Genomic DNA, 26,108 nt, shown 5'->3' on the forward strand with positions numbered 1-26,108 from the left:
TTACAAAAATTTAAAAAAATTACAAAAAATACTAAAATTACTAAAATTACTAAAATTACTAAAATTACTAAAATTACTAAAATTACTAAAATTACTAAAATTACTAAAATTACTAAAATTACTAAAATTACTAAAATTACTAAAATTACTAAAATTACTAAAATTACTAAAATTACTAAAATTACTAAAATTACTAAAATTACTAAAATTACTAAAATTACTAAAATTACTAAAATTACTAAAATTACTAAAATTACTAAAATTACTAAAATTACTAAAATTACTAAAATTACAAAAAATACACAAAATTACAGAAAAATAAAAAAATTACAAAAATAAAAAAAAATGCAAAAAATACAAAAATTACCAAAATCCTAGCATCACTGGCTCACTCCAACAGGCACTGCTGGTGGTGTTGGTGGCCAGCCTTTGTTCTTTATTTGCCTTCGCTTCTCGCTCGGTTTTCTTCAACCTTCGATTGGAATGGGTCGTCAAAATTCAAACGTCAAAAGACTTGGCGCGTTTGTTTTTTGATGGCGCTTGCTAATTATTTACATGTTTCGGGATTATTTTTCAAGTGGGTGACTAACTAATGTTCAAAAGAACATGTTGCCGGTAGTTGGAAGCAATTTCATATCTTAAGCGCTTTGAAAACGTTAGCGCAAGTGAAAAGATATTGATGGCGACTTTCGTTAAGCAGTTAACCTCTCATCTTGCGTGTGGATGTGTGTGCCACCAAAATGATGAGAAATTGTCTCGCAAAATTATGATCAAAGGTGCATTAAATTTGATCTTTTTGGCCAGTAAGTGGCATAAATTTGCGTGCTTACTCGAGGCGGTGCTGTTGCTGGTAAGTTTATAGCCTAAATACTATTTTTGGAGCTTTAATCGAGCATCAAACTCTTCATATGACGAAGATAGGTGTTTGATTAGAAAGGGTATATTTCCCTTAGTGTCCTGTCCCGGTGGCTCTTACGGCTTTTTTTTTCAAATAAAACAAGACTCACAAGGTTCAGGGATCAAATCCCAGTTGGTGCCCTTGAAATTTGTAATCAGGAATTTGAACTGAGAATACGACCAAAAAAGAAAAATTAATCAATTCATTCCAAAACCACACTAAATGCCGGTCCTCCGCGCCGAGAGCGAGAGATAGTCCCCTGAAGAAAGCTTATCAGTGCGCCGCTCAACTCTCACTTCTCCCCGTATCATCCGTCTCCTTATCACCAGCACACTTTAGGGCGATCCGGCACACTGTCCTGACGCTGGTGAGGACGCTTGCTCGGAAAGCTCCGAAGACTGTTGAAGTCGGAACTTTTATTTTCCCGAAGCCAAACGCCGGTCGCAGTGGTTGAGCTATAGTACCGAGGTGCCTCCGAGTTGCACATTCAGTTGCGTTTCGATCGTCAACTCGGCCGGTAGTGCTTCCCTCTAAACTAAGTTGGTGATCTCCCCCTTCCTCAGCCAAGAACTGATTTAAGGCTTAACCACATTGTTGTTTGTGAGTAATGTTTGAAAAGGCAGGACGACGGTGGTCCCTTTCCCAGCCCAGCCCGGTTGCGACGACGTGCATTTAAGGTATCCTCCTCCCCATGCGTTCCAATTTGCGGTTAGAAGCAGTCAGAGAACGTGCGATGTGAAACAGTCGTTGTCGAGGGCCGTCCGTAACAGAACGAGAGATACAGAGTGATCGTGGTGCCGGTGGTAATTCGGTAATTCGATAGCCAAGGCAGCAAAAGAAAAAAAAAGTGCAATTTTCATTTCGGCGGGCCGAGGAGAGTCAACTCTTCGAATGTGAAAACATTGCTAGTAGCAGCCCAAAAGAACCAGTGAAGCCCAAAAAAAGTGTCCCATTGGCAAAAATAAGCATTTTTGCAGAAGACAAGTGAGTGAGATCGATCGATATACGCGCAGAGGTGTGTAGTAAGCAGCAGCAATCCTCGTACAACCAAACCCAGTTAAGTGCCAGTTGTGGACGCATAGATATACGGGAATCGATTGGCAAAGCCGCAAACGTGTAGTCTTGGGAAGATGATTGGATTACCAGTGGCGACGAAGAAAACGACGACTGCGAATACGACCTGGGATCAGCATCTGAAGCAGCAACAGTATCAATAGTGACCGGCTGTAGCGGAACGGAATTGAAATCCGGTGCTCCATCCGAGTGTGAGGAGGAATTTCAGCCTCGTACAGATTTGTAACGCGATAGGTAAGGTCACCCGTGCCGTGCAATGTTTTCTCCTAATAGATATTCTATCCTTCATTTAACAAAACCAATAGACATGGTGTGAAAAAATTATAGATCTCGAGATAATATCTGTCATATCAAACATTGTGGTACAGTCATCCATCATATTCGGAACATTTAATGAGTCTGCTAATGTTCAAAAAAAAAATCATAGAAAATCAATAATTGAACGTAATGATTCGCGTTTACCATCATTTGAAAGTTTATCTTGTGATCTTTGGTATAACACCGACACCGAGGGGAAGCGTGAACTTTGGGGTCCCCAGAAACACGTGCAAAAATGTGCCCTGTTTTGAATTTTTCAAAAATATTAAGACAGGGCCGAATGGTTTTGCCTTCCTCACTGAGGTAAGGCTATAATCCTGCTCTAAAAATGAACTTTTTATTAAAAGCTCAAAGACCCACCTTCATGTATACATATCGACTCAGAATCGAAAACTGAACAAATGTCTGTGTGTGTGTATGTGTGTGTGTATGTGTGTGTATGTATGTATGTGACCAAAATTCTCACTGAGTTTTCTCAGCACTGGCTGAACCGATTTTGACCAAACCAGTTGCATTCGACTTGGTTTAGGGTCCCATACATCGCTATTGAATTGTTTGAAGTTTCGATAAGTAGTTCAAAAGTTATGTATAAAAATGTGTTTTCACATATATCCGGATCTCATATATATGCATGTAAACGAAATCCGGATCCATCATCCAACACATCGTTGGTTAGGTATTTGAAAGACCTTTTCAACGAGTCCACAACATTGAAGATCTGGCAACCCTGTCTCGAGTTATGACCACTTAAGTGATATTTATGTACTTTTTTGAAGCCGGATCTCACTTAAATGTATGTAAACGATGCCCGGATCCATCATCCGACCCATCGTTGGTTAGGTGATCAAGTGACCTTTCCAACGAGTCCACAACATTGAAGATCTGGCAACCCTGTCTCGAGTTATGACCACATAAGTGATATTTATGTACTTTTTTGAAGCCGGATCTCACTTAATTGTACGTAAACGATGTCCGGATCCATCATCCGACCCATCGTTGGTTAGGTAATCGAAAAACCTTTCCAACGAGACTTCATTATTAAAAATCTGGCAACCCTGTCTCGATTTATGACCACTTAAGTGATATTTATGTACTTTTTTATGCCGGATCTCACTTAAATGTATGTAAACGATGTCTGGATCCATCAACCAACCCATAGTTGGTTAGGTAATTGAAAGACCTTTCCAACGAGTCCACAACATTGAAGATCTGGCAACCCTGTTTTGAGTTATGACCACATAAGTGATATTTATGTACTTTTTTGAAGCCGGATCTCACTTAATTGTACGTAAACGATGTCCGGATCCATCATCCGACCCATCGTTGGTTAGGTAATCGAAAAACCTTTCCAACGAGACTTCATTATTAAAAATCTGGCAACCCTGTCTCGATTTATGACCACTTAAGTGATATTTATGTACTTTTTTATGCCGGATCTCACTTAAATGTATGTAAACGATGTCCGGATACATCATACGACCCATCGTTGGTTAGGTAATGAAACAACCTTTCCAACGAGACTACATTATAAAAAATCTGGCAACCCTGTCTCGAGTTATGACCACATAAGTGATATTTATGTACTTTTTTGAAGCCGGATCTCACTTAAATGTATGTAAACGATGCCCGGATCCATCATCCGACCCATCGTTGGTTAGGTAATCGAAAAACCTTTCCAACGAGACTTCATTATTAAAAATCTGGCAACCCTGTCTCGATTTATGACCACTTAAGTGATATTTATGTACTTTTTTATGCCGGATCTCACTTAAATGTATGTAAACGATGTCTGGATCCATCAACCAACCCATAGTTGGTTAGGTAATTGAAAGACCTTTCCAACGAGTCCACAACATTGAAGATCTGGCAACCCTGTTTTGAGTTATGACCACATAAGTGATATTTATGTACTTTTTTGAAGCCGGATCTCACTTAATTGTACGTAAACGATGTCCGGATCCATCATCCGACCCATCGTTGGTTAGGTAATCGAAAAACCTTTCCAACGAGACTTCATTATTAAAAATCTGGCAACCCTGTCTCGATTTATGACCACTTAAGTGATATTTATGTACTTTTTTGAAGCCGGATCTCACTTAAATGTATGTAAACGATGCCCGGATCCATCATCCGACCCATCGTTGGTTAGGTGATCAAGACACCTTTCCAACGAGTCCACAACATTGAAGATCTGGCAACCCTGTCTCGAGTTATGACCACATAAGTGATATTTATGTACTTTTTTGAAGCCGGATCTCCCTTAATTGTACGTAAACGATGCCCGGATCCATCATCCGACCCATCGTTGGTTAGGTGATCAAGACACCTTTCCAACGAGTCCACAACATTGAAGATCTGGCAACCCTGTTCCGAGTTATGACCACATAAGTGATATTTATGTACTTTTTTGAAGCCGGATCTCCCTTAATTGTACGTAAACGATGTCCGGATCCATCATCCAACCCATCGTTGATTATGTAATCAAAAAAAACTTTCCAACGATTCCAAAACATTGAAGAACTGGCAACCCTGTATCGAGTTATTACCACTGAAGTTATATCTGTGTACTTATTTTTCTAGATCTAAAAAAATAGCTGAAGTACGTGCCCAAACCACTCATATTACCCATTGTTGGTAACAAATGAGGAAGGCATCAACCACATAGGTGGATTAAGTTAGTTTTTCTCCAAAGTTTGTATGGAGAATTAGTGCTGAACGCTACTCCAACATATTGCATGCATTTTTTGCTTATATGCAACATCGACGAGCCGCCCCAATTATCCATACAAACATTGAAAAAAAAAACATTCGGCCCTGTCTAACTATGTTTGAAAAATTCAAGGTGCACGTGTTGTGTGTGTGTGTGTGGTCCAATCCAATACCCGCTAACCGGTAGCGAAATTATGGGAAAGTATAATTTGTATCAGACTGTGTACATGCCGAATGCTGATACAGCTTATCTCAGTCCCGGGTATTAGGTGGTGACAGCCCTCTCGTTGCTTCCAACGACCCATTTCAGAATGACAGAGCTCCTTGCGGTCCAATTCCGAGGTCGCTGGGCATTGTTCGGCCCCGCCTTAACATAGAAGCAAGCATCTGATGGAAACTCGATCTATATTTAGACTTCCAATCCCGTCAGGCAAATCAGGGACCAGCGCGTATTTAATATGAGAAGATAACATGTTTCAACACTACGGATCAATTCACTGCTAGAGTGTAAACCTTCTGATGGCCAACTGCATAGCGTCTCAGACCACCAATCCAAAGGTGTGAGTTCGAATCCCACCTGATTCATTTTAGTTTTTATTCATATTAAAATTCCTGATTCCAAATTTCAAAAGTACCGACCGGGATTTGATCCCTGAACCTTCTGCTTGGGAGACAGAAGTAGTAACCATTAAGCCACGGAGCCGGTTATGTTTGAAAAATTCAAGGTGCACGTGTTATTGCAATAATGTTTTCCTGCCACAAGTTTTTGAGGCGTCATAATTTCAGGTCTCATAAAACGTTTGAAAAGTAAGGCGTCGGTTTTACGCACTAAAAACAAAACCGTAAAATCGACACTTGTAAATCTAGTGAACTTTTGCGCACTCTTGCAAAAAAAAAAAATAGTAGTTTATGCAACATGTTGCAAAAAGAAGATTTTTTCAGCACGAGTCGTACATTTATCCAACGAGGTTCACCGAGTTGGATAAATACGACGAGTGATGAAAAAATCAAGTTTTGCAACAAGTTCCATACAACGTTTTTTGCAATTCCGAAAAACACCCTTTGAACAAAATTATAAGACAAACGCCCATGCATTGAGTCAATGAATCGTTTAAATCAAAAAAATGTTGAAAAGTATAACTTTTCCTAACAAGTGCTGAAAAGTTCAACTTTTCAGCATCCATTTCAGTGCTGAAAAGTAGAACTTTTCAGCATTTGTTTTGAAAAGCATTACTATTCGATTCAGTTATTTTTAGTACAGAAAAGTAGGCTGTTTCGTCGCTCAAGAATGACAGGAAAAGTAAATAGTTTCACGACGGAATTGCAAAAAACAATTTTTTTGCAATTCCGTTGTAAAACTATTTACTTTTCCTGTCATTCTCGAGCCTCCTTTTCGCTACCAAAAATAACAGAATGGAAAATTAATACCTTTCAATATCAGTGCTGAAAAGTTGAACTTTTCAGCACTAGTGTTGAAAAGAAACATTTTTTCATTTTTTTTTTGTTTTGAACAGTGAATTAACTTAACACGTGGATGTTAGGCATAACATTCCATTTAAAAAACGTTTTTTGGAATTGCAATAAAAACAAAATTGTAAGCAATGCTGTGGGCGTCCAAATTTCCCGGATTTAAAATTTCCCGGGAAACGGGAAAAATATTTTTTGAATCCCGGGAATTCCCGAGAACGAACAGATATTTGAGCACATATTCAAAGGTCAAAATAATTGTTTTTATATGATTTCAGCAATTAATCAAGGGGTTGATTTATTTACCAAAAAGAGTATCATTTTTCCTAAAGTTTTGACTTGTTTAATTTTGGAAAATAATGTTTAGTTTCAGAGTTAAACTCGGTTGAGCATTTTTTATGTGCTCAAATATCTGTACGTTGTGGCAACGCTGGTGATAACCTACACTTCAATCGAAGCAAGGACAGCAGTTTTAGATTGCTTAATAGAAATTTAAAATTGTTTTTTTGTTCTTTGTTGTGCTTTGGATTTTAAATGAACCAAAATTATTAATCTAATTTTACTCAAATTAAATAAGTATCTTGTAAATATATTTCCTTTAATTTTTCATATAGCATGATTAGAAAAGCTTACACAATTCTTTGAAAATGTATAAACATAACCATTTTTGATAAGTTTATATTTATTTTTTTTTAATATAAAACATATTTTGCAAGCTATCTTTACACCACCGCCAACTGAAAAAAAAAATCGGGACTGTAGTCTTAATAGGTTCAGCAGATTTTAGAGCATTACATTTGGAAATCGGTGTACTAACTGTTTTGTTCTGTTCTCGTTTTAGCAGAAATAAATAAAACGAATAAAAACATTGTTCAAAAAAAGTTGACTTTGCAGCTGTCTTAATTCGTTACATTTGTCCTGATTTGCCCCAAATGCTGGTGTTTGATGAAATATAATTAAACATGATATTTTTTTTCTAACTTAATATCATAAATACAAGTAAGCATAATACACAGTCTTTAAAAAATATATAAAATTAAATAGAATTATTTTAAATCGAATCTGTAAACTAAATATTCAACAATTTTCCCTTATAAGTCAAATATATGCCGAATACAAATTTAATGCTTTAAAATTCTTATCGATTGCTAAGTATTCAATTCTTCATCTCTTTCCACAACAAAATCTGAATTTCCAGACCAAAATAAGATTTATTTTCAATTTCGATTCGGGAATTCCCGGTTTTGGAAAAAATCCCGGGAATTCCCGGGATGGACGCACTAGTAAGCAACTCGTTGCAAAACTTGATTTTTTCAGCACTCGGTAAACCTCGTTGGATAAATGTACGACTCGTGCTGAAAAAATCTTCTTTTTGCAACTTGTTGCATAAACTACTATTTAAACAAGCTCAAACATGCTAAACATGATTATCAATACAGAAAAATGCATTTTAGATTGTTTTCAGTTGATTAGACATCTATTTTCATGTAAATTTTGAAGTTTAAAAAAAATATTTTGTGTGCCCCCTAATTTCTCGGACCAATTTTGAAGGCAGGGTGACATAAACTTTGAAAAATATTTGCAACGGCTTTAAAACCGATTTTATATTTTTTCCATTAGAAAAAAATAAATTTCTGTAATAGTTTTAGACTATAAATATTTGAAAATTTTAACAAGATTTTTTTCTGTATTTTTTTGTTTAAATGAAACATTGATAATGCATTTACATACAAGGCTCCATACAATTTTGCGGGCTGGTCATACAGAATGGACATATAAATATTCGAAAATATGTATCTTGAGAATGGATTTTGATTGTGATTAGACTTCATTTTTTTCACCATTTATCGCTAATAATTCAATTTCCAAAATACGTTTATTTTTATTTTTTACGTGTTCTTTTGCGCATTTTTGGAAACAAAAATCTAAAATATTGTCAAACCAAAATTCAAAAACTATTTCTGGATGCAAAATCAAATTTGCAATTGAAAATTACTGTGCACATTTTTTGATAACATGCAACATTTTTCTAAGCGAAAAAATATAGCTCAATATTTGCATGGAAAAAGTGTTTTAAAATGCATTTTACACTAGTTCAGTTGTTTTGCAATCATTAGTTTTCAAAAAATGTAAACGAAAACAAACATTTTAGCGAAAAAAACACTTTTTGCGATATTGAACATCGAAAATTTTCAAAAATTCAAAAGATTTAAAGATCAACTCAAACATGCTAAAAATGATTTAAACGCAGAAAATACATTTTAAATTGATTTCAGCAGATTACACTTAAATTTCCTTTGAAATTTTGATTTTTTTTGAAATAATTTTTGTTTTTGCCACCTGATTTTTCGGGCCAACTTTGAAGGGGGGGAGACAAAAACTTTAAATAAAATTTGTACCAGCCTTAGGGGACATCAAATGCCAACTTTTCAGAAATTTCCAGGTTGTGCAAAAAATCTTTGACCGGGTTATGAAATTTTTAATCAATAAGTTTTTTTTTTTTAAATCGAAATACTGGTCGCAAAAATTTGTCAACTTCATTTTTCGATGTAAAATCAAATTTGCAATCAAAAAGTACTTTAGTGAAATTTTGATAAAGTGCACCGTTTTCAAGTTATAGCCATTTTTTTGGGTAACTTTTTTGAAAAAAAAGTCGCAGTTATTTTTTTTAGTTAGTGCCCATGTTTGCAAAGATTGAATTTTTTTTTTTGAAAAGCTGAGAAAATTCTCTATATTTTGCTTTTTTTAGCTTTGTTGATACGACCCTTAGTTGCTGTGATATTACTACATACTTAATTTCTGAAAAGTTGGCATTTGATGTCCCCTTAAACATATCAGAAAATGAAAAAATAGTGTTTTTTTGCAAATCTAGTTTTAGTGACAAAAAGTGAAATTAGAAATCGCAAAAAAAATTATCGTGTATAATTTTTTTTCAGTGTAGTCCTTATCCATACCTACAACTTTGCCCAAGACATCAAACCGATCAAAAAACTCCTTCAAAAGATACAGATTTTTGAATTTTTATACCGTAAACCGGGGTGACTTTGATAGGATTTCAATTTGTTTTTAGAATATTTTCCAACAGGTAAGGTTTTTCTCAAGATTTGTATTTTTAAAACATGTACTGGGGTAGGCCACACAAAGTCCATGCACTATTTTGGAAAAAAAGTTTTTTCAATAGTGTTTAGAAAAATAGTTACGTTTAAAATTCTTAGTTTTAATTCCGGGGTGACTTTGATAGTCATAGTTTTTCTTGTTAAAATCATATTTAAGATGTTCAAACATTATTTGTACGTTAAATGTACCATCACTAAAGTAGCTGATATAGTTTGTAAGAAAAAAAATCAATGTTTATGTTAAGTTAACTAAGTTTATAAGCTTTTTAACAAAATACATATAAATTTTAGGTAAAATTGTTAAAAAGTCGGAATTTTGCCTGAAATTTGTTAAAACTAGTTTTTTTTTTCTAAAATTATCGATTTATATTGCATTTTATACTGAATTTGAAGCACGAATCACAAGTTTTCACATTTTACATGAAATTTGTTCAACTGAAATTGCCTATAAATTTGGAGATTTTTTTTAATTGTGTTTCAAAAACACATATTATTTATTATTTACAAACTTATTTAACCTTCTCCTAGTGGAAAATTGTCCAAAGAATCCGAAAATGCATTCCGTTTTCCGATTAAAAATCATGTTCATTGAGAAAATCATGACAATTTGAGAAGTTTAAAATAATGACTTTCATCAGCATTTTCTTAACTATAGTTAACTAACTTTATAAATCTTTCATAAATTTATGAAAAGTTCTTCTTGAGGTACTTTGAACACTTCTCTACCACGGTCAGTATGTTTCTGAACCATTCCTTACGTATTTTAATTGTACTCTTCATTTTGCGGAAAAATCGCAAACCTATCAAAGTCACCCCGTTTTACGGTATATCATTTTTGTATGGACAGCTGCCAAATTTGTATGGAAAATTATATATGCGCAAACTAATGATGCAAAATGGCTTCTTTGAGCATACCGAAGACACCAAAAAAGATTCAGCCGGAGTAAAAAATACAACAAAAAAATCGAATGACCGAAATTTCAGAGAATTGCTCATTATTAAATATAACATCATTACAAAGTAACCTAACCTATCACTCACACACAGTTGTGCCAGGGCCGTTTAAAATAGGACCAGAACGGGGTGTTGAGTGCGGCCACGGATCATTGGATCCATTTCTTCTTATTGTTGCATTGCCCCAGGATGCAATCGCCAACCGGTCAGATTGATTGAAATCGGTTCAATCAATTACTCACTCAGGAACTAACTAGAACGTGTTGTATTGATTTGCGCACGAATAAAACAATAATAAAGTGTTGCACACTAACGCCCCAGTTACCCCATTGAGATTAAGTTGTGATTATTCGCGCCACTGAAAAGCCTATCAGGCTGCGGCGTGACTTGGATTTTGTTTTTGATTCTTGGTTTTTCAAACTATGCTAATTAACTGAACATATAAATGTTTGCTTGTTACAAAGTATTGGTTCAACGTTCTGCAAATCATGTCAGTTTGAAGAATTTCAGAATCAAACTAAATGTTCGTTATTAAAACATCTTTCATTCACAATTGATCAGTGATCCGTTATACATGCTAGTACTAATTATTACAGCATTCCTTATCATCTCTCCCTCTTTTCATTCACAGATTTGAGAGGAATTTTCCCGAAACCCAGCGAGAGCAAAAAAAACGAGTAGCAAAAGACACGCAGATAAGCCGGAAACCATGACAATTAATACGGACGACCAGTATGCTGATAATGAAAGCAAGAGTAACATCACATCAAGGGTAAGTAAAACTGAGACTTCTGGGCGGCTTGATATTTTTTAGTCTTTTAATGTTGTGAAACTGATAGGCGAGTTTCAGACAGCCAACAAAAAAAAACTAAATCTGTACCCATAAAAAAATGTTCTTATCGCGAAAAAGAGAGGTTTTTCGTTTCTTTTTGTACAAAACTGCATACCTGATTAGACAGACTTGGTAACTAGCAATGAGATTCTTCAGAAAAAAACAGCTCAACAGTATAGAAAAGTAGAAATTCAAGCATGGTTGCGCGATTGTGGTTCCTTTCGGTTGATATCAATCCTGATGCTAATGAACTTGAGCATATTTATGCGTAATATGACTTCGGCAAGCGAAGCCACAAATGCTGACTGGCTAAATTAAATCGTTGAACCATCCACCGAAGCAATAATGTGGTCTGGCTATGATGTTTTTTTTTTTTGCATACTTATACGCTACCCGAGAATCACCCAGAAAACGTGCGTAACTTTATGCTCAGGGCTTAAGGGATGGGAAAATATATGTTTACGCGAGCACCTTCAGTCCAGACAGAAGGCGAGAAGGGAAATGTTTTGCGTAAAAGCAACTCAAAGAACACCAGCAACATTGTGGAACACACAAGTTTGGTATCGACTTACCAAACGTAGTGGCTGGGGACATTACAAACCGCTACCACTGGGTTCATTGAGCAAGAAGTTAATTTGTGAATTAAATGAAAACTGAAAAATAATGAGAGCATATCAGAAAGACAGGACACAAGCAAAGATATGCATTTGGTATCACAAAATAAAAAGCAATTAGGGGAAAACATGGCTTTTCATAAATACTCAAATGCTCGGGTAGTCATTTGACCCCAATTTTTTTTTTCTTAAAAATCAGATTACTTTTGGTAGAATTTACCAAATTGGATGCTTCTGGTTGCAAAAGATCCAGATTTGGCTATATTTTTAACTGCCAGATGGGACACAAATATGGTTCATTTTTACCGGAGACATTCCGGATTCCGTTGAGGCACCTCGGCCCTCGTATTTGGGGTTTTGATCAATATAACAAAACCTTTCCACTAAACCAATGCCGGATATGATACAAAACTTGAATGCATCATCCTAATCCAGGTTTTTAAGCGAAGATGGCGTTGGAAAGGTGAACGCAGTGGTACCAACAATACGAAGAAAGTGTGCAATGGCATGACAGCCACATTTTTTTTTCTAATGTTGGTGCTACTGCGCGATTTTGAAATTTCGTACGTTCACCATTCGAACGCCATCTTCGCTTAAAAAACCTCGATACAGAGCAGTTCTCTACGAAATCGGACTTTTTTTCTTAATTTTATTTTTCGTATTTTTTAATCCGGCTGAAACTTTTTTGGTGCCTTTGGTATGTCCAAAGAAGCCATTTTGCATCATTAGTTTGTCCATATACTTTTCCATACAAATTTGGCAGCTGTCCATACAAAAATGATATATGAATATTCAAAAAACTGTATCTTTTGAAGGAATTTTTTGATCGATTTGGTGTGTTCGGCAAAGTTGTAGGTTTGGATAAGAACTACAATGAAAAAAAAATTATACACGGTAAAAAAAATTTGGTGATTTTTTTTTACTTTTTGTCACTAAAACTTGATTTGTAAAAAAAAACTATTTTAATTTTTTTTCATTTTCTGATATGTTTTATAGGACATCAAATGCCAACTGCCAACTCATTTTTCAATGTGAAATCGAATGTGCAATCAAAAAGTACTTTAGTGAAATTTTGATAGTTTTCAAGTTATAGCCACTTTTAAATAACTTTTTCGAAAATAATCGCAGTTATTTTTTTTTTAATTAATGTCCGTGCTTGCCCACTTGAATTTTTTTTTTTGAAAAGCTTAGAAAATTCTCTATAATTTGCCTTTTTGAACTTTGTTGATACGACTCTTAGTTGCTGAGATATTTCCATGCAAAGATTTAAAACAGGAAAATTGATTTTTTCTAAGTCTCACCCAGACAACCCACTATTTTCTAATGTCGATATCTCAGCAACTAAAACTCTATAATAAAGAATTTAAAAAAATCTCAGCAACTAATGGTCCAATTTTCAATGTTAAAATGAGTAATTCTCGCTGAAAGTGGACCACTATTTACACAAGGTGCTCAAAAATCAAAAGCAATGTACTTTTCCAATAGCCCCCACCAAGTTATGAATGAAACCATGTTTGGTTGGTTAAATTTGTCCTCACCTCGGCGCCACAAAGCTAAAACATTTTTTTAAATTGGTAATTTTTTGACTTTGGCGCGTCTAAAAAATTGCTAATAACTTTGCAAAACTTCAACGAACCATTGATGTTTAGGGGTGTTTTGGAAAGGAAATGAGCAGAGCTTTCGAATGCACTTGTCAGAAAAATACCGTTCCATAAATTTTTTAGCCACAAAACACCAATGTATTTTTAAAAGTCATTTTTGAAGGCCGGCGCCCCGCTTTATCGAAAAACGGATAAATCCATTCGAAAGCTGAGACGATTTCACATAAAGGACCAATAAATCTAAGGTGTATGTTCCTCCTATCTTTTTTAATCTAATTTTGATTCTGCGAGCGCAGCGCTCCGTTTGCATTTCGGGTGTCCAAAATGTTGCAATTTGATTGCTTCATTTTAAGGTTTTGTCAAAAAATATAGGTGGTCACTTTTTAAATGATAGTTTATTGTCCAAGGATCAAAATGCACTTTCGATAATTGACCAATATTTATGTTTTTGGATTCTTCCAGGCAATCTAATGTCGAAAAAATGTTTTTTTTTTACTTTTTTTTGTAAAATGCTCACTTACAATTGGGTGGACTTTTTTTCAGTAGAACTAATGAATGTAGCATGTAGGAAATTTCACCACGAACATTTTTCTCTAAAAGAAAACGTAATTTCGATACTCCAGTGCCAAGATATTTTAGTTTTAGTGAGAAAAAAAATGCCAATTTTACAAAGCTCGGCCTATCATTTACATGCGGCATATGTTTTGGAGGCCAGAGTATGGTTTCTTATAGTTATTTTGGTCGCTGAATTCGGATCTGGAATCAAATTTCAGATAAACAGTTAAATTTGGAGCCACGCCCAAAAGTTATTTGCGGTAATATGCTGTAATTTTAATCGCTAGTGAATTCGGTCATATTTCATCTTTCGCTCACCTTTAATTGATATTTTACTCACGGATTTTTTTATGGAGATTTTTTTTTCAACTTCTGATTGTTTTGAGAGGCCTCGTGGCGCGGTGGTTAGCGGCTTCGGCTGCCGATCCCTAAGTGGCTATGGGGAATACACGCAATTAATATTTGAGCATGGCTAAAATATCACTGTTCACTGTTTTTTGATTCCAGATCCGGATTAAGCGACCAAAATAATTATAAGAAACCATACTCTGGCCTCCTAAACATATGCCGCATGTAAATAATAGGCCGTGCTTGTTGATTCTGAGAAATTTGTAAAATTGGCACTTTTTTTCGCACTAAAACTAAAATATCTTGGCACTGGAGTATCGAAATTACGTTTTCTTTTAGATAAAAATGTTCGTAGTGAAATTTCCTACATGCTACATTCATTAGTTCTACTGAAAAAAGTCCACCCAATTGTAAGTGAGCATTTTACAAAAAAAAGTAAAAAAAAAACATTTTTTCGACATTAGATTGCCTGGAAGAATCCAAAAACATAAATATTTGTCAATTATCGAAAGTGCATTTTGATCCTTGGACAATAAACTATCATTTAAAAAGTGACCACCTATATTTTTTGACAAAACCTTAAAATGAAGCAATCAAATTGCAACATTTTGGACACCCGAAATGCAAACGGAGCGCTGCGCTCGCAGAATCAAAATTAGATTAAAAAAGATAGGAGGAACATACACCTTAGATTTATTGGTCCTTTATGTGAAATCGTCTCAGCTTTCGAATGGATTTATCCGTTTTTCGATAAAGCGGGGCGCCGGCCTTCAAAAATGACTTTTAAAAATACATTGGTGTTTTGTGGCAAAAAAATGTATGGAACGGTATTTTTCTGACAAGTGCATTCGAAAGCTCTGCTCATTTCCTTTCCAAAACACCCCTAAACATCAATGGTTCGTTGAAGTTTTGCAAAGTTATTAGCAATTTTTTAGACGCGCCAAAGTCAAAAAATTACCAATTTAAAAAAATGTTTTAGCCTTGTGGCGCCGAGGTGAGGACAAATTTAACCAACCAAACATGGTTTCATTCATAACTTGGTGGGGGCTATTGGAAAAATACATTGCTTTTGATTTTTGAGCACCTTGTGTAAATAGTGGTCCACTTTCAGCGAGAATTACTCAAATATGAAATGTTCGGGAAATTTTCTGATCTTTTCGATAAAAATACTTTCTTGAATCAAGACTAACATTTCAAAAGGGCGTAATATTGAATGTTTGGGCCTTTTGAAATGTTGGTCTTGATTTAAAAAAATGAAAACATTTTTTTCGAAAATATCAGAAAATTTCACATTTAAAATCGGACCATTAGTTGCTGAGATATCGACATTTGGGTGACACTTAGAAAACTTCAATTTTGCTGTATCTTTTTCTTTAAGCCGCTGTATCTCAGCAACCAGAGGTCCAAACTTCAACGGGACCATCCATAAACCACGTGGACACCTTAGGGGGGGGGGGGGGTTTGGCGATTGTCCACGCTCCATACAAAAAAGATTTTATTTGTATGGAAATTGTCCACGATGGGGGGGGGGGGGGTTGAGATTTCCAAAAAAGTGTCCACGTGGTTTGTGGATGGTCCCAACGCCTCTTAGACAATTTTATAGCAAATTTTCTGAATTTTCAAAAAACAAATTTAGAGTTGGTCACTCATGGTCACTATTTTTAAAAATCGAAAAACTGCAAATATTTCACTAAAATCAAACTTTTGGTGGCTATATCTTGGAAACGGAGCCCTTTATCAAAAAAATCTGTAAAGTACTTGTCGATTGCAATTCAATTTTACATAAAAAATAGGTATTTTTTTTGCATGAAATTTTGATTTTTATCACAGATTACTACTGCTTCAAAAAAATCCAAATCAGCGGCAGAATGTTTGACCATACTTTTCTATAGCTGAAAAGTTGCGGGTTTTTGTCCCTAAAACATACCAAAAAATCTCTAAAATAAAAAAATACGTACACAGCAAAAAATCCGATGGTAAAATCGCATGCAAAAGCATGCAAATCATCTTTGTGAGAAAAAGCATGTAATATTGTATGAGAAAACGTGTACACAAAAAGCATGTAGCGAAGAAAAAAAAATCAGTACTGCTCACCCCAAAAATAACATCAATCCGGCGAGAGTCATATTAAGATTACCAAGTCCGCGCCCCAACCCAATCGGCTACCCAAGTAACCACAAGCACTTAATTGAAGTATTAATTCAGTACTAAATCAGCACTGGAATGTTTTGAAGTAGTAAATAAGCTTTGCGAATGCCTCAAAGTACCAAGACTTTGCAGCATTACAACTGGCATTAAATCACCATTTACGACCTTGACAATGTGCTTCAAAGCATTTGATGTTTATCAACAAAGTAACCCATCGATACGGGAAATATTTTAGCCTGGCACGCTCTTATTGACTTTTATCCTTCTCCCGTCATACCGTTCCAGTAAGCGTGCGGGCTAAGGCGCAATTCCCCCAGTGTGCATCAGTTTTATTTTTGCATGAACTGGGTTCAATTCCCACTGATTAAAGTGTTTTTTTTTTGTTTTTTTTTTGTGGAAAACTGCAGCCTGTAATGAAGCCAAATTTTTTTAAACATAAGCCCATAGCACAAAGGACATTATCAAAAGTTCTCTGGTAAATTGAGTGACTTTTCTCGCAAGCAAAAAGCTGCTTTCCGGAAGTCTGATAAACTTTGCGAAATTTTGCCAACCGTGGACCAAGCACTCCTCGGAAAAACAGTTCCCGTTAGCCGTTAGCCAGTTCCGTAATTGATTGCACTGCACTTACTGGCTGGCCGCAATTTGCTGAGTGACTCGTAAACAATTTCCGTCCAACGAAAAGACAACGGATTTTTGAACCAGAACCATGAACCAGAATCTCTAAACAGCAGAAAGAAAGTCTTCATAAATGTTCGATGTATTAACCACATCGATTAAAAGTTTCAAAACAAACACTCATTAAAGAATACATCAGTTGGCTGGCGCGCATCCTGGAGACGAGAAAAATGCGAGAATAACATCAAAGTGTCACACTCACACATGAAACGCAACAGGAGAAAAAAAAAAACAAAGAAGGCCCACCGCCAAGTGTGTGGAGCAGCTGTTCTTTTTTATCCCCAGCCTTGACGTCGATAAAGCAGTTTATTTTTGTTCGAGCTTTCGGTGAAGTACTAAATCAGCATCACTGTGCGCCACTTGAAATATTTCTCAAGGGAAAAGTGCTGATTAAATGTTTTGAAGCATTATTTGCTGGTATTAAATGCCAATATAATGCTGATTTAATGCCGCTATTTAGTGCCTCGCGGTTACTTGGGTATTTCGCCGCTATGAATATAGTTGGATCTTCACCGATGTAGCTGTAGGTTCCCCATACATCCCCAAGTAACCGCGAGGCACTAAATAGCGGCATTAAATCAGCATTATATTGGCATTTAATACCAGCAAATAATGCTTCAAAACATTAAATCAGCACTTTTCCCTTGAGAAATATTTCAAGTGGCGCACAGTGATGCCGATTTAATGCCTCACCGAAAGCTCGAACAAAAAAAACTGCTTTATCGACGTCAAGGCTGGGGGAAAAAAAAGGACAGCTAGCTGCTCCACACACTTGGTGGTGGGCCTCCTTTGTTTTTTTTCTCCTGTTGCGTTTCATGTGTGAGTGTGACACTTTGATGTTATTCTTGCATTTTTCACGTCGATTTCCAGGATGCGCGCCAGCCAACTGATGTATTCTGAAATGAGTGTTTGTTTTGAATGTTTTAATCGATGTGGTTGATGCATCGAACATTAAGGAAGACTTTCTTTCTGCTGTTTCGAGTTTCTGGTTCATGAGAAAAACCCGTTGTCATTTTGTTGGACGAAAATTATTGACGAGTCACTCAGCAAATTGCGGCCATCCAGTCAAGTACAGTACAATCAATTACGGAAGGCTTGGGGTTAATAGGGACAAGTAATGGCTAACGGCTAACCTAAACTGTTTTTCCGAGGAGTGCTTGGTCCACGGTTGACAAAATTTCACAAAGTGTATCAGACTTCCGGAAAGCAGCTTTTTGCTTGCGAGAAAAGTCATTCAATTTACCAGAGAACTTTTGATAATGTCCTTTGTGCTATGGGCATATGTTTTGAAAAATTTGGCTTAATTACAGGCTGCAGTTTTCCACAAAAAAAATACTTCAGTCAGCGGGAATTGAACCCAGTTCACACAAAAATAAAACTGTTGCACACTGGGGGAAATGCGCCTTAGCCCGCACGCTTATTGGGACAGTATAACGGGAGAAGGATAAAAGTCAATAAGAGCGTGGCTGGCTGAAATGTTTCCCGTATGGATGGGTTACTTTGTTGATAAACATCAAATGCTTTGAAGCACATTTTCAAGGTCGTAAATGGTGATTTAATGCCAGTTGTAATGCTGCAAAGTTTTGGTACTTTGAGGCATTCGCAAAGCTTATTTACTACTTCAAAGCATTAGAGTGCTGATTTAGTACTGAATAAATACTTCAATTTAGTGCTTGTGGTTACTTGGGTCGTATGCAGTTAACACAGTATACGACGTACGGAAAACCTACTGTTGCATTGGCATTGATCCGACTATTTACATAGCGGCGAGATATCCGAGTGGGTTGGGGCGCGGACTTGGTAATCTGAATAAGATTCTCGCCGGATTGATGTTATTTTTGGGGTGAGCAGACCTGATTTTTTTTCTTCGGTTACATGCTTTTTCCCACAAAGGTGATGTGCATGCTTTTGCATGCGATTTTACACAGAAATTTTTTGCTGTGTATTTTGGGAAATTGAGTTTATGTGAAAAAAAAAGTTAATAAAAAAATCGGCAATTTTTTTCCGTGTACCTATATTTTCTCAATAGTCCTCAACAATACCTACAACTTTGCCGAAGACACCAAATTGATCAGAAAATGAACTCAAAAGTTACAGCTGTTTGAATATTTACGTAACATTCTTGTATGGACAGTTGCCAAAATAGTATCCAGATCTTTAAGCGAAGATGGCGTAACGAATGGTGAACGTCCGAAATGTCAAAATCGCGCAGTTATACCAACATTAGAAAAAAAGTGTGGCTGTCATGCCATGGGAAACTTTTTTTGTAATGTTGGTACCACTGTGCGATTTTGACATTTCGGGCGTTCACCATTCGTAACGCCATCTTCGCTTAAAAATCTGGATGGAGACTTGTATGGGTAAACCAATGACACAAAATAGCTTCGTTGGTCATAGGGAAGCCCCCCACAAAGTATGAGCCAAACAAAAAAATACAAAAATAAAAATGGTTGAAATCGGCCGATTTTGTAGAGAAATGCTCATATCTAGAGTTTTTTTGAAAAGGTCCTGTAAACAAAATTTTCAATTTTTGCTTGTTGGGTGTTTTTAGAACCGCCTTGAGTCAGGGGTATTCAAAATCACCCAAAAAGCAAAAAATTAAAATTTTGTTTATAGGACCTTTTAAAAAAAACTCCAGATATGTTCCTAATCTTTAACCACTTTCTCTAAACGGTACGAAACAAACCAGCCGACCAACGTGTCCAAAAACCCATGTCCTTTTTTCAACAGTTAGACTCAACCATAACACAAGTCTCCGCCTTACAATCCCTCCAAAGAAGAAGAAAAAAAAGTGACTTTGTAACCTGATCCGTTCATTACCCGAGGAGGCTCTTCTCCAGAACGGATTATTGTTTCCTTTGAACCTGTTCTGGGGAACCGGCGGCACACGAGCATGTACGCGGTACATTACAAACTTTCAACGGAAGTTTCCGCTCATCGATTTCAGTCGGAACAGCGACAGACAGACGGTTCCGGTTGTATGACTGTGATTGAGAAAGCGAGCTATACTTGACTGACGAAGAAACGCATTCAGGCATTTCAAAGACGGGCACGAAACTTCACTGGGACTGGGAAGCCGTACATCAGGCTCTGCTGCGAGCGTTAGGTCAGTTCCCAGTCCGATGTTGACCAGAATCAAGAGATAAAGAGACCCTCGTTCAAGGTTTCATTCTGATCTGGCCGGGAAAAGAAGTAGGAAGCATCAGGATCGAATGCAAAAAAGGCGGTTTTGATAAGAGGCACTGGATTTGTGCGGTTAGTACAAACCGTGGATTATGAAACGAACCGGGATGAAAGAAATAAGAAAATTACAGATAACCTACTGTATTTTAACATTCTTCCAACCATCAGAATAATTTTATTGTGAAATAGCTTATGACCAAAGTCCGGCCCGCGAAGACTTTTTGTTTTAAATGAATTCCTTGAAAGTTTTCTAAATAAAAGGAGCTTTTTTCTTTTGAAGTCAATCCTTTCGCACATAAAAAAGAAACATCAATGGTAAGCTAAACAAACTGGCGATTTCTAGAAATTTGATTTCCATTTCAATCAATTTTGGGACGTTTCAATTTTTACAAGATTCAAAATCAATTTATTCGCTCTACAGCATTCCCAAGTAACCGCGAGGCACTAAATAGCGGCATTAAATCAGCATTATATTGGCATTTAATACCAGCAAATAATGCTTCAAAACATTAAATCAGCACTTCCCAAGTAACCACAAGCACTAAATTGAAGTATTTATTCAGTACTAAATCAGCACTCTAATGCTTTGAAGTAGTAAATAAGCTTTGCGAATGCCTCAAAGTACCAAAACTTTGCAGCATTACAACTGGCATTAAATCACCATTTACGACCTTGAAAATGTGCTTCAAAGCATTTGATGTTTATCAACAAAGTAACCCATCCATACGGGAAACATTTCAGCCAGCCACGCTCTTATTGACTTTTATCCTTCTCCCGTTATACTGTCCCAATAAGCGTGCGGGCTAAGGCGCATTTCCCCCAGTGTGCAACAGTTTTATTTTTGTGTGAACTGGGTTCAATTCCCGCTGACTGAAGTATTTTTTTTGTGGAAAACTGCAGCCTGTAATTAAGCCAAATTTTTCAAAACATATGCCCATAGCACAAAGGACATTATCAAAAGTTCTCTGGTAAATTGAATGACTTTTCTCGCAAGCAAAAAGCTGCTTTCCGGAAGTCTGATACACTTTGTGAAATTTTGTCAACCGTGGACCAAGCACTCCTCGGAAAAACAGTTTAGGTTAGCCGTTAGCCATTACTTGTCCCTATTAACCCCAAGCCTTCCGTAATTGATTGTACTGTACTTGACTGGATGGCCGCAATTTGCTGAGTGACTCGTCAATAATTTTCGTCCAACAAAATGACAACGGGTTTTTCTCATGAACCAGAAACTCGAAACAGCAGAAAGAAAGTCTTCCTTAATGTTCGATGCATCAACCACATCGATTAAAACATTCAAAACAAACACTCATTTCAGAATACATCAGTTGGCTGGCGCGCATCCTGGAGATCGACGTGAAAAATGCAAGAATAACATCAAAGTGTCACACTCACACATGAAACGCAACAGGAGAAAAAAAACAAAGGAGGCCCACCACCAAGTGTGTGGAGCAGCTAGCTGTCCTTTTTTTTCCCCCAGCCTTGACGTCGATAAAGCAGTTTTTTTTGTTCGAGCTTTCGGTGAGGCATTAAATCGGCATCACTGTGCGCCACTTGAAATATTTCTCAAGGGAAAAGTGCTGATTTAATGTTTTGAAGCATTATTTGCTGGTATTAAATGCCAATATAATGCTGATTTAATGCCGCTATTTAGTGCCTCGCGGTTACTTGGGTAATGCCTCACCGAAAGCTCGAACAAAAATAAACTGCTTTATCGACGTCAAGGCTGGGGAAAAAAAAAGGACAGCTAGCTGCTCCACACACTTGGTGGTGGGCCTCCTTTGTTTTTTTTCTCCTGTTGCGTTTCATGTGTGAGTGTGACACTTTGATGTTATTCTTGCATTTTTCACGTCGATCTCCAGGATGCGCGCCAGCCAACTGATGTATTCTGAAATGAGTGTTTGTTTTGAATGTTTTAATCGATGTGGTTGATGCATCGAACATTAAGGAAGACTTTCTTTCTGCTGTTTCGAGTTTCTGGTTCATGAGAAAAACCCGTTGTCATTTTGTTGGACGAAAATTATTGACGAGTCACTCAGCAAATTGCGGCCATCCAGTCAAGTACAGTACAATCAATTACGGAAGGCTTGGGGTTAATAGGGACAAGTAATGGCTAACGGCTAACCTAAACTGTTTTTCCGAGGAGTGCTTGGTCCACGGTTGACAAAATTTCACAAAGTGTATCAGACTTCCGGAAAGCAGCTTTTTGCTTGCGAGAAAAGTCATTCAATTTACCAGAGAACTTTTGATAATGTCCTTTGTGCTATGGGCATATGTTTTGAAAAATTTGGCTTAATTACAGGCTGCAGTTTTCCACAAAAAAAATACTTCAGTCAGCGGGAATTGAACCCAGTTCACACAAAAATAAAACTGTTGCACACTGGGGGAAATGCGCCTTAGCCCGCACGCTTATTGGGACAGTATAACGGGAGAAGGATAAAAGTCAATAAGAGCGTGGCTGGCTGAAATGTTTCCCGTATGGATGGGTTACTTTGTTGATAAACATCAAATGCTTTGAAGCACATTTTCAAGGTCGTAAATGGTGATTTAATGCCAGTTGTAATGCTGCAAAGTTTTGGTACTTTGAGGCATTCGCAAAGCTTATTTACTACTTCAAAGCATTAGAGTGCTGATTTAGTACTGAATAAATACTTCAATTTAGTGCTTGTGGTTACTTGGGTTGCGCCTTGGCGTTCTCGATTGCGAGATTTTTAATGGAAACTAGGTGTCCGAAGGCTTGATTGTTGAGGTTATTGCAGACCTCTTTTTACACCTAAGCTTCCATCCACCCCGGGATTCGAACTGACGACCTTTGGATTGTTAGTCCAACTGCCTACCAGCGACTCCACCGAGACAGGACTCTTGGAGACGACTCCTACACCTGGACTGAGCTGTATCTCAGCAACCAGAGGTCCAATTTCAATGTTTCTTGTACATTGTTTAGGAAATTTTGTGAATTAATCGAAAAAATATATTTCGTAAATGGCCGTTAGGCTCACCCCTAAAACGATAGATTAGGATGTCAGGAACAACGTTTCCATACAATAAAAAATGCATTTTTCGAGTATTTTCTAGAAATGCGCGTATCAAACGTACTAAAGTCATTAAAATTTGATCGCCTGGGGCTTCAAGTTATAGTTTAATGTCCGCTGAACAAATTCCTGTATAGACATAGTTTTTGGGACGCCCCAATGGCCTTTCATCATTACTATTAAAAAAAAGGAAAAACTTATTTTTTTTTTTTGTTAAAATTAAACTTTAAGTGGCTATATTTGAAAAAACGGTGCACTTTATCAAAATGTGTGTAATTAAGTAGTCAAAAAATTTTATTGGGTAAGATTTTTATTTTTACAAAAAACATATTTTTTTTTCAAAAATCATAACTTGGCGCCAAACGTTTTGGCGGTACTTCTCGATGGCACAAAAGTTGTGGGGCTTTGTCCCTTAAAACAAACCAAAAAAATAAAAAATGTGGATTTTGAGAAATTTATTTTCTGTAAAAAAAAAAGTAAGGTCGTTGCAAATATTTTTCAAAGTTTGAGTGGAGGCACTTTGGTCAGAGTCGAGGGACATAAAGTTCAAAAAATATTTGCGAATATAAAATAAGTTTATGTCGTAAAGTGTTCCATATGACCAGTTCTCTCTGATTTCGGTCATTCGATTTTTTTGTATTTTTTAATCCGACTGAAACTTTTTTGGTGCCTTCGGTATGCCCAAAGAAGCCATTTTGCATCATTAGTTTGTCCATATAATTTTCCATACAAATTTGGCAGCTGTCCATACAAAAACGATGCATGAAAATTCAAAAATCTGTATCTTTTGAAGGAATTTTTTGATCGATTTGGTGTCATCGGCAAAGTTGTAGTATGGATATGAACTACACTGAAAAAAAATGATACACGGTAAAAAAAAATTTGGTGATTTTTTATTTAACTTTTTCTCACTAAAACTTGATTTGCAAAAAAACACTATTTTTATTTTTTTTTTCATTTTTTGATATGTTTTAGAGGACATCAAATGCCAACTTTTCAGAAATTTCCAGGTTGTGCAAAAAATCTTTGAATTTTTTTATCAATACTATTTTTTTCAAAAAATCGAAATATTGGTCGCAAAAAATTTTCAACTTCATTTTTCGATGTAAAATCAAATTTGTAATCAAAAAGTACTTTAGTGAAATAGCATAGCATAGCATTGGTGTCTACCCGTAGCTGCTACTTCGTTATTGACCAGGACCCCCAAACATTGCTCCGTGGACCACAGATGAAAAGTAGGAACCAATCATCACCCCTTCGCAATTTTCAAAGGTCCCTATCATGCTGATCAATACCGACGCCGGCCACGACCAGAGGTAAGACACGGGGAAGTGGATGGGAATGTTAGCCGATACTTGAGTGATGGGACCGCTAAATCAGCTGCGTCTCCGACAAAGTATCACATTAGTTTTGAGGGGTTAGTAAGATAGGTATGCGGTCAGGATTCACTGTGGTAGGTGATGCGACCATAAGCAATTTGTTTATCGGTTGAAATTTTAAAAATCTTAGGCAGCCGGCTGCGGAAAGATAGCTATCTAGGGATTTCAATATAGTATTAATTCGACCGCGATTCTCCAGAAATTCTCCGTCGGCGTGCCTTCCGATCAACGGTGATGTAGGAAGGGCTTCATTAATTGAAATGATTTTATATCATAAGCCTTAAAAAATATTCGTCGGCGTGCCTTCCAATCATCGATGATATAGAAAGGGCTTAATCCAGCAATACGACTTGCTAGTCTCAAAAAAATAGGTACGTTTTTATAAAAAACTATAAAAAGAGAACAACACAAAAAAAAACTCATCGGCCAACGAACGCGAGTGAAAAAAACAATGAAAAAAGAAGAAGGTAAAAAAAACAGAACTGCGCGTCCACACAGGCACCGCACTACTCCAAAAAGTACTTTAGTGAAATTTTGATAAAGTGCACCGTTTTCAAGTTAAAGCCATTTTTAGGTGACTTTTTTGAAAATAGTCGCAGTTTTTCATTTTTTTAAATTAATGCACATGTTTGCCCACTTTTGAAAAAAATATTTTTGAAAAGCTGAGAAAAATCTCTATATTTTGCTTCCCCAAACTTTGTTGATACGACTTTTAGTTGCTGAGATATTGCAATGCAAAGGTTTAAAAACAGGAAAATTGATGTTTTCTAAGTCTAACCCAAACCCCCCACCATTTTTCAATGTCGATATCTCAGCAACTAATGGTCCGATTTTCAATGTTAATATATGAAACATTTGTAAAATTTTCCGATCTTATTTTCAATATTCAACAATATTTTCAAAATTTTCAAATCAATACTAACATTTCAAAAGGGCTAAACATTCAATATTACGCCCTTTTAAAATGTTAGTCTTGACTTGAAAATTTTGAAAATGTTGTTTTCGAAAAGATCGGAAAATTTTACAAATGTTTCATATTTTAACATTGAAAATCGGACCATTAGTTGCTGAGATATCGACATTGAAAAATGGTGGGCTGTTTGGGTGAGACTTAGAAAACATCAATTTTCCTGTTTTTAAACCTTTGCATTGCAATATCTCAGCAACTAAAGGTCGTATCAACAAAGTCCGAAGAAGCAAAATATAGA

The 26,108-nt window shown here is 36.3% G+C and overlaps 1 protein-coding gene across 2 annotated transcripts in view; it reads left to right on the forward strand.

Annotated features, from left to right (window-relative positions):
- The first annotated feature begins 1,382 nt into the window (after positions 1–1,382).
- LOC120414163 (protein white) overlaps positions 1,383–26,108 on the forward strand; it is a 32,470-nt gene continuing 7,744 nt past the window's right edge. Inside the window, exons 1-2 of one of the 2 annotated variants that reach the window (XM_039575214.2) lie at positions 1,383–2,206; positions 11,168–11,308. In XM_039575214.2, the coding sequence (XP_039431148.1) occupies positions 11,246–11,308 (63 nt within the window). In that variant the 5' untranslated portion in view covers positions 1,383–2,206; positions 11,168–11,245. The remainder of the gene's footprint in view (positions 2,207–11,167; positions 11,309–26,108) is intronic. The other variant, XM_039575215.2, reaches the window with a different exon arrangement.

Source organism: Culex pipiens, chromosome 1 (genome assembly GCF_016801865.2).
Source record: "Culex pipiens pallens isolate TS chromosome 1, TS_CPP_V2, whole genome shotgun sequence".
Lineage (NCBI taxonomy): Eukaryota > Metazoa > Arthropoda > Insecta > Diptera > Culicidae > Culex > Culex pipiens.